Below are 9,790 nucleotides of genomic sequence, written 5' to 3' on the forward strand. Positions count from 1 at the left end.
GGGGCCCTTTCACAGCCACAACTGCTTGTTTATTTTTTAGAACTGGCTCTCTAGCACCACTTTTGGGATTTTCTTTGTTACTGCATAAGCAACAGAACAACCCTGGTAATGCATGATAACTGTATTCATTTGATGCTAATAGATATTTTTTTACAGGGATTTTGGCGGGCAAAAGAAAAGCGGGGGAGGAAGTTAAGCTGAATTTATCGTTGATACATCAGTATATGAGTCTACATTCTCCTGTATCTTTCTGAACATGGACAAAACTTATACAAGATGAGCATTCATATCTCCTGTTTGTACTCTCCTGGTCTCAGGGCCTCTTATCAGTAGAGCCAGGAGGTAAAAAAGTGAGATAACCAGCAGGGGTCACGTTAAATCTCCTGTACTGTATGTGTTTTTTTTTAAAGAAGATACAGAGAGACATTTTTTAACTGAAATGACCACAGGGTTTGAAAAAACTGTCCCTCCCTTAATACCACATGATAATAATAATAACACACAAATGTAAGTACTGCACAAACCATCTATGAGGACTGATTTCATGTTTTAAATGACTAACAATGGCAAAATCACAGAATTTATGCAAATATTATATTGTGATAAAAGCACACCAAAGTCCATATAAGTGGGAAGTTTTCACCGGTTTAATTTAGAAACATAGTAAACACAACCAAAGTCACACTGTGTCATTTAATACAGTTAAAATTGCATACATGTATATGTATTTATACACCTAAATGCCAGGCACATAACCTCTCTCCTTTTGTTCAGAATCACAGCAAGCTTCATATGTAGCTTGATATTTCATTTGAATATATTCCAAAGAATAATGTTCCTTCAAAGAATATCTACATGACGCAGCAGAGTGAGATGGTGAGGCGAGATATACAAATAGGCACCTTAATGTTTTCTGTCACATGTCTCCTGTCATGATGTCACAGAACTGCACCCGCTTTACAGTAAACATGAGGAATAAACAGATGCTCTAAAATCTAAGACTTTCAGCAAACAAAAACCAATCACTTTCCAAACTGTGTCTCGTGCTTCTGTCACATGTGTAATCTAAAGGAATGCCACATGTAGGCAAAAACTTTGGGTCAAATCCAAATTGGGAAATACAGACTACAAATCAAATTGAAAGCCATGTCTGTATTCAATCAAAGGATTTAACAAGTGAAGGGCACATTTTGCTGATACTTTTAGAGGAGGAACACTTCATCTTGGTCCCCTTTAGACTAAAACATAGATTTTCTATATACTATATGCCATAAACAAAAATAAAACTCATGTTTGTACAATGTTTAGTCTAGATGTGTCCGTACATCGCTGATAAAGTTGTCAGCAAAGCTAGTCAAGCAACAAGTGGAGGTGGTAGTTGGTTGCAGGGATGTCTCAGGCATAGAGAGGCTGGTAGCCATTCCTCCGGCTGCCAGCTTTACAGGTGATCACGCACACGCTTAGCATGCCAAAGAACTGGGAAAGGAAAATATAAATGTGATCAGAAATACACCCTGAACATTCATTTTCTGCAGATTGATGTGCCATGGAATGCTTAAGTACTTGAATTGCTATTAAAAAACATGTTCTTACGTCTGTAGCCTTAGTAGTTTCACTAACTCAGACCTCAACTTCCTCTTCACAAGAATAAGACTCATAAAGTTGTATTCAGAAAATTAGAGGGTCTTTCAGTTCAGATATTTTTTTCCCTTATGAGCCACACTCTTTCTATTTTACTTTCTTTAAAAGCTCACCTTAAAAAGAAAAAATTGAATAATGACTCAAGTATCTGTCAGAATACCAAACGGACTCTCTTCTGCCCAAAAAGCAGCCCTCAAATGAGTTACCACATGAGTAGATTTGAAGACAGGTAATCTTCTATTACAGAAATTTAATCAAAAGGTTCCTGCTTTTTCATCTATGACAAGCTCTAACATACCAAAGGAGTAGAGCTAGGTTAAGAAAGTCATGCAGTTGTATAGTCCAACGTGCTCCAGAGAGGACTATGGTCCCAAAGAGATGCACATCTCCTTGTTGCTGAGATTGCTAACTTTCAGGTGACATTAAGAGTAAGATGTAGAGCTATGCTCAATTTGCATTGAATATTGTTGTCCCCTATGGACAGAACTTTATGTTTTATCTCTTAGCTGATCTTTACCTGTAAGTCATGCGAGTCATGTTTTCAGATGAAAAGTCTCAACCTAGTGTTGTAAGTCAAGCAATTCCCCTACTGTCAACACAAAAATCTGTTTCTGCAGAATGCTGTGTAAGACTTGGTGGTGGTTTCGGGTATTAAAAATAACAATATAGAAATAATCGTTCTTCGTATAAACAGTGTCATTGTCTTTCTGAAGGCCACAAAGAGACATCAGTATATGTTTCAGTCTCTTTCATAGCAAGCTTAAGACTTCTCTCAGGAACTTATAAGTGGCTCAACTGTGTACGACTGTCTTTACCTTTACAATTGCGAAGCCCAGGATGACAAGCATGGCATAACCCAATACATCCTGTAAGAGCACCTCCAGCTTGGCCTCACAACCCTGAAATCCATGCACAACAGTGAGTGCACATTGAAAATGTGTGTTCATAATAAATGACCTCAGAGGAGGGAAAACATTTGATTTTGTGCTCTTCTGTGTAATCTACCTCAACGTTCAGCAGGTCTACTTGGTCGAGTCTGCCTGTGCACTGTTCAGAGGAAATGTTTTTACAGCAGCTCAGAGGCACTGTGTTGTTGTGCTCTGTAAACCAGGCCGTGCTGGACCAGCTGGTGTAGTTTCTGACACCACAGCACTGCAACTGCATGGAGACAAAGATAAAACAGGCAGGATTTAATATAATATCAATAAAGATTAAGATCCATGAATACTTGACAACAACAAAAGAGAACAGTCATTGAAATATCCACAATCTTTAATGGTATCATTAACCTTTAATTTCAGTTAGCTCCAGTAAAAAGGTTTTTATATAAGAACATGCATAGTTTTGTTTATTGTTTGGCCTGCACACATTTGATCCACCGGGCTCAAGGGTGCAGCATTGGGAAGGGACAGACTTATCCCTGCCAATATGCAATTTCCTGCTGAACCCTACTAATATAACCCCATTAATATTTTTTATCAGAAAAAGGAAAATATGATACACTGATCAACAGATGCAGTTTCAACCAGGTACCCTTGAAATGAGCATACCTTGTATGTTACCCTCTGTCAAAACAACAAAAACAAAAACTTCAACCTGCCGCAAGAAGAATCAGTTTGCACAAAGTTTTTGATTAGTAATTAACAAAAAAAGGTGAAAACTATGAACTTTCCAAATACATATAACTGAGGCAGAGAGAAACAGTGGATTAACCAATAATCCTCCACCATTGTCAAAAAAATCCGGGATTAGAAAACCTTGTTACGGTTGTTAAGGAAAGTTGTTCCAAAACCTTGCCAATATTGGGGTTGAACACAACACAGTGATAAAAAAAAAAAACAGCCACCTACTTTTAGTTATGTGTTGTGTATTTTGTAATTTCTCCAGAGCTAAGTGAGTGTGCAAATCAGGTCAGTGAAGCAGGGAGCAGTACTCTGTGTCAAATGCGATTTGAGCATGTGCTGCGTTACACTTCTTACAAATGAAGTGATCTTATTGACAACACTGGTTTAAAAGTTACTGGAATTTGAACTTGCAGGCTGTATAACGAGATTTATAACATTAATAACATCATGGGTTTTGTGTTTTGTTATCATAAATCAATCCATGTCAACACATACTGAGTGCCTAAACTCACACTGGATTGGAGGAAATACAGTTGAAACCTGAAAACAAGGTTTCCCATTCAGTGCTGACATGATCTATAACTCTTGTCTGCTTTATTGAGCAATCTCTTGCTGTCGACAACAACAGACCCATAGATTAAATCTGATGCATTAGGAGTGTTAAGTGGGGAGCACAGAAATCATTTCTGGATGCTTATTTGTCAATAATCTATAGACATATTATTTTGGATTATAGTGAATACATTTTCTGTCACACTCACTTTGAGCCACCATACAGTATTGGTCTGGTCTGAACTATAAACCATGATATTCATCCAAAAGAATTACTTCAATGAAGGCTTTTCATTTAACATTAATTTATTCATATTCAGAAAAAGAGAAGGAACTGAAAGTAAGCGAGAAAATACGCAGCACAGCAGGTGTGCACTGTGAAAGCACAACTGAGAATAGAGATCTATTTTTACTTTGTAGAAAGAAACACCAACCTGAGTCTGAAGGTAGTCCACAGCTTTGGTCTCAGCATCTTCTCCATCATACTTGGAGAAGACATCACTCATGGAGCGCTGCAGGTCTCCGCTTATCTACACAGAGAGGAGAAAGGGTGGCCCCCATGTCAGTGTGATACAATCAGCAGATAAAACTGAGTGACAGTGAGCTAACATATGGTGTATGTGACTCACCTTGTTTTGGTAGATGAAGCTGAATACCAAAGCAGCAACTTCGGCTACAAAGATCACCATGATGAAAAAGAAGAACTGTAAAAAAGAAATAAAGAGTAAACAAAGTGCAAAGTACAAGTAAAATGGATTGAACATAAAATCAAAAAGTAGGAAAAAAACAAAAAAAAAACACCTACAAAGCTGAGACCGGCTCTGGACTCCCGTATTGTGGCGAAGCATCCCAACAGACCAAAAATGAACATCACCACGCTGACACCAACAATGATAGCAGCAGGGATTAGAGTGTACTTGTCCTGGATGAAGTTGTTGAAATTGTCATAACTCCTGATCACGTAGGCCCCGACATAGGCCATCAATCCTCCTGCAGCCTGCAGAGACACAACAAAGTGTTCATACTCCAATGTTGACAACTTAGCTGAATGGATAATGTAAGAACGTTTAATAATTCAAAGGTAAAACTTGTGCATTAAAAAGAAAACATCACAAGAAGATGTTAAAGCTGTTCCAGAAATACAAACAGATTTTACTTAACCGAAAGCCGTACCCAAAAAAATCTGCTGATTTACACATTATGTAATTATTGCTCAGCTATGAGCTTGGAGCCAAATTAAAACTAAATCTCCTAATTCACTGATCTACTTGATCAAGTGGGCACCAAAATTGTTAATAATATTAGGTAAATAATCATCCTACTTAAAAGCTTCGGCTTTCCTAAACGTAGGATTTTACGAAGTAGAGCAGAAAAACACATATGCTGGTTTCAGTGAAGGGGTTTGTCCCCTGATGTGTGTTTTTCTCTACGTGTTACGGTCAAAAGGGTCCTTTTGGGTAAGTTCAATAACTAAACACAGATAGTGAAAAGTGTTTTTCTTTTTACAGTCCTGGTATGAACACTGATATAAGATGTGTGTCAGTCAGTTTGTTTGAGTGTACCAACATTGCACAACTGTAAAAGCTTAGAAAAGAACTTTAATACAATCAACTAGAACTTCTTGTTTTAACTTTCTTTGCTTAAGAGTAGAGGTTTTGTTCTCCTTACATTATCTGTTGAGATCTCCTGTTATGTACTCAGGTCTCTGACTGTCTGTCCCGCTGGATTAGGCATCCAGTCACACCATTATCATGACTACGAGTCATGCCTCTACAGTGAGCTCATCAATCACAGGACTGTGTACCAGAGAAATATGGGAGTTCGCTGTACAGAACAGCATTAATGTTACGGTTTTAGAGTTTGTTCAAATATATTTGTGAATATCATCTCAAAGTGTTTGAAAACCTAAAATCCAGAAGAGTCAACACTAAAAAACCCTTTAAGAACAGAGATCACTGTTGACAAAATAGAGAGTTCCTCATTATCAGCACTCCTGACTTCCTTTTGCCCTTTGAAACTGGCTGTATCAGACCTAATTCAAACTCCACTCTTTGTTAAAATAGGTCAAATAGTGTTGGGGAAATAACTCAAAATTAGACCAACTGCTTAGGTATGAAATCCACTAAAAAATAACTTCTGAATTTGGGCTGCGAATGGGATTACCGTCAAATACAGGTGTTTGTGAAAATCCTATTTATTTGCTGGCAGAAACGGTGGATTTAAGGAAAAACAGAATTTGTGATCAGCTAAATTTCCATTTATGTGACGCATGGAAGATATGACATCACTACCTCTGTCTTCAAAAAGATGAAGTTCCCCTTTATGTGTTTCCAAGAAAAGTGCAATGTTCAGTATTACTTCTCCTGTTTGAGGTTGAGTTATACATTGTGTGCTGGCCTCTGGTCATACATGTATTTCCAGTGGCCTAACAATCATTTATCCTCCACTTCAGCCTCATGACTCACTTCTCTTAATCACTCCACAGTCACGGGATCTCTTCAGGGGTAGTTACTCGACCCCTCTGCCTCCCCTCCTCCCCCACGGCTCACCCCCTAATCTTTCCAGAAATTCTGATCTTGTGCCTAAGAAGCTGTACAAAGAGGCTTACACAGCGTATCACACCAATACACGGAGCCACCTCTGAGGAATGTGAGTAACCTCTGAGGGGATGTTGCCTGATCAGTGGGGATGACTTTGGCGGGTATTCTGCACGGAAAAACACACTTGTACTTCATCTATGATGGAATCAAAGGAGGCAGACATGTTGGAAATTTTTCAGTCTGAGAAATAAAGCAGCCGTGACGCAGTCTGTGCTCATGTGCCTCCACACACTCAGAGCACATTAACCTTTGACACTTTTGATTTTCCATATTAAAGCTACATTATTTGTTTGATTCTAAAAACATCCCATTATAAGATAAACTGATTAATGGTGTATTAAAAATAAGTGTTTTTTTCTTTTTGCAGTACTATAACATTAAATCAAATTTCTTAAAATGTTAAGTGAGCCATTTTTTAAACTCTGACCTGCTCTGTCAGTTAATTCATGAAAAAACATCTGCCCTAGTTGGAAACTTTGTCATTTTCAAAAATCATTCAATAAGTTGCAATTACTCTAAACTATGTTTAGCTTCATGTGATTTAAAAAAAAAAGGCCTGTCAGACAGAGTTTAAAAGATAATCTGATATCATGATTGAATTATGATTCAGAACAACAGTCAACATTTCTCTAAAGTGAATCTTGTTTAAAATGTGCACTCTCTCGTCGATTATTTCTAGATTTGTTTCTCGATAGTTGGAAAATTTCATAATAATGTTCACAGCAGTGAACGTTTTGACTAAACAGGTTCAATCCAGATGAGGGAACTCTTTTATTTGAGTTTTATGAACAAGTGGCGGCACATTATGACTGAAAATAGTATGTAACTAATGCTTCTTAAATGGTGCAGAAATGTGGTGGAAATTGTGGGTGGAAATGAGAAAAGACTGACTTTTAAAGTTGGTGATGGATGAATACATTTCAGCATAGCCTGATACATCACAATCATACCACTTACAGATATATCAGATTAGGAAAGGATGGGGAAAACAAAGTAAAAATTTGGATTTAAGAAACAAAGCAGGCCTTTGTCTTCCATTATTTCAAACACACTTACACAGGCCAGCTCCCTCTCACAATAATACAATTACACAGACAGGCAGAGAAGTTCACTCGCTCTTTTCAACACCAATTTCCACTGAGGAGGTCAGCAGCGGGGCCAAATGAGGAGAGTAGTGGGTACAAAGCTCGTTCTGAAATTGAGCTGGAAATAAGGACCGTGAAGGGTCAAAATTCAGGCACAGTCTGAGAGGTCAGGGATCTTTTCCACTAAGTTTGACTGAAGCTCACACGAAACGGAAACCTTTATATCTGCAATTTCTTTGCATTTGAAAATGAATAAAAAGAGTAAGCACGGTATTATGGTGGCGACTGAGCCAGCTCAAAATGTAAACACAAAAGCTAACTTAACTCCGACTAGAAAATAAGGAAAAGAAACGATGTTAGACAGAGAAAAGCTACGAAACCAAACACATTTCAATTCCCCTCATCCTAGACAGCGTCTGTCTGACTCAAAATCTCTGCAGGTGGAGAAAGAAATAACACCGCGATTTACCCAAAATATCAAGCTGAGGAAGAGGAGGACGGTCTTGGACGTGAAGATTCCGCAGTCCATGATGTCTGGTTGAGATGAAGTGATTGAAGGAGATCTGTGCGGGGGCTGTTTTTATCTTCCAGAGAGAGTCGGGCTACTGCTGCTGCTGCTTGCTGCTACTGCTCTGGTCACAAGTTAACTCAATCTGTCTGTCTGGCTGCAGAGAGAGAGGCTGCGATCACATGGTCACATGCTTCTGGGGAGGAGAGCGATGTTACAGAACAGGTCATACAGCCTTCCTGCTGCCCCCCTCACATCTCATCATGCATCACGTTCTCACATGGGCCGGGGAAGGGAGTCATACTTGAGAAGAAGTGATGCCGTATTTCGAGTAAGGGTGTTTTTCATAAGGCTTCCTTTCATTCAGGAACGTTCTTATTGAATCAATGATTCAAAAATTGAATCTGTTATTTTTTACCATTTAGATAAATTCGTGAAGTTCAGTGCGATCACACAAGATATTATGACTAATTAAAACACACAAAATCAGTACTCTGAGGAAATTTACTTTTGTAACATACTTTATTTACATTTCTGTAGTTAGGGGATTGGAGTCTGTTTTTAGGCCTTAGTGCAGGGGTGTCCAAAGTACGGCCCGGGGGCCAATTGCGGCCCAAGGTCCATTTATTTATGGCCCCAATCTTCCATCTTAAATTGTGTTATTTATAGCAAAGAAATTAATCACAGTTTCTTTCTACAAACAAAACTAAAGTCAATCCAGAAACATCTCAAAAAGCTTCATATGGACTACCTGTCTTAAACCAAAGCTCTGGGAATTCTGTAAGACGGCAATAAAGAAGAAACACAAGGACTCTTAAAGTTGACAAGTTTTCAAATTCATGTTTTTATCATGATGTGAAAATGTTCTTGATGAACACTAAAACTTCAGAAGACACAAAAGAGGACACAAGGCAAGATCAAATTATAAAATTGTGCAGAAAAGGCACAATTTGGTGCATCAAAAATGTTCAGAACTCAGGAAAGTAATTATATAGTTCTTAAAATGTTGTCTGCTGGTCAGAAAGGTCTTAAAAAAAACATGAAAAAGAAGTGTGATGAAATCTAGATCGTGATCCTGCCATAGGAAAATAATGATACTAAATATTAAATAAATATTTCTTGTATAACTTTTAGGATTCCTAAGTCTCAGTAGGAGCCACTGGCCCTGAGGTATTCTGACAACATCATATGTGGCCCTCTTTGAAAAAAGTTTGGACACCCCTGCCTTAGTGTGTGTCTGTGCTGAATCACAGTGGCACCAGTAAGGCAAGGCAAGGCAACTTTGTTTCATTTTGATTTTGAGTTTGTTTCCTTTAATGTAAATTTGTGTATGTATATATATTTGTGCGTTGTCCTTGAGTGCCGAGAAAGGCGCCTTTAAATAAAATGTATTATTATTCTTATTCTTATTATCATTATTATTATTATTATTATTATCATCATTATAATTATTATTATTATTATTATTATTATTATTATTATTACTATTATTATTATTATTATTATTATCATTATTATTATTATTTGTACAGTGCATTTCATACACGAGGGCAACTCAATGTGCTTTACATTAAAACATTAAAAGCATTGTAAACATTCAGACAAGCACAAAAGAGCACAATTCAAATGACAAATATAACAAAACAGAAAAGAAAGGGGAAATTAGAAATATGTTAAAAATAAAATTGAAATTTGCATTTAAAGTGAGTTAAAATGAGCTAAGATAGGAAGGCAGTGGCAAAAAAAAAAGTCTTAGGCTTTGATTTAAAAGAGGTGAGA

At 37.5% G+C, this 9,790-nt stretch overlaps 1 protein-coding gene across 1 annotated transcript; it reads right to left on the reverse strand.

The window, feature by feature from the left end:
• Nucleotides 1-625: 625 nt before the first annotated feature.
• tspan36 (tetraspanin 36) lies at nucleotides 626-8,268 on the reverse strand. The gene is made up of 7 exons (XM_034691975.1): nucleotides 7,973-8,268; nucleotides 4,624-4,815; nucleotides 4,448-4,522; nucleotides 4,253-4,348; nucleotides 2,647-2,799; nucleotides 2,457-2,540; nucleotides 626-1,476 (listed from the first exon to the last, which is right to left on the reverse strand). The coding sequence occupies exons 1-7, from the start codon at nucleotides 8,030-8,032 to the stop codon at nucleotides 1,396-1,398; spliced, it is 741 nt and encodes a 246-aa protein (XP_034547866.1). The 5' UTR covers nucleotides 8,033-8,268; the 3' UTR covers nucleotides 626-1,395.
• Between the last annotated feature and the right edge of the window lie 1,522 nt (nucleotides 8,269-9,790).

This window comes from Notolabrus celidotus, chromosome 9, assembly GCF_009762535.1.
Source record: "Notolabrus celidotus isolate fNotCel1 chromosome 9, fNotCel1.pri, whole genome shotgun sequence".
Lineage (NCBI taxonomy): Eukaryota > Metazoa > Chordata > Actinopteri > Labriformes > Labridae > Notolabrus > Notolabrus celidotus.

Excerpts from the sequence above, each read along its gene's own strand:
- tspan36 (XM_034691975.1), bottom strand. The coding sequence starts at position 8,032 with ATGGACTGCGGAATCTTCACGTCCAAGACCGTCCTCCTCTTCCTCAGC. Across the intron at positions 2,541-2,646 it reads TAGACCTGCTGAACGTTGAG|GGTTGTGAGGCCAAGCTGGA; the intron begins GTAGATTACACA and ends CATGGATTTCAG. Across the intron at positions 1,477-2,456 it reads TGGGCTTCGCAATTGTAAAG|TTCTTTGGCATGCTAAGCGT; the intron begins GTAAAGACAGTC and ends TTCCTTTCCCAG.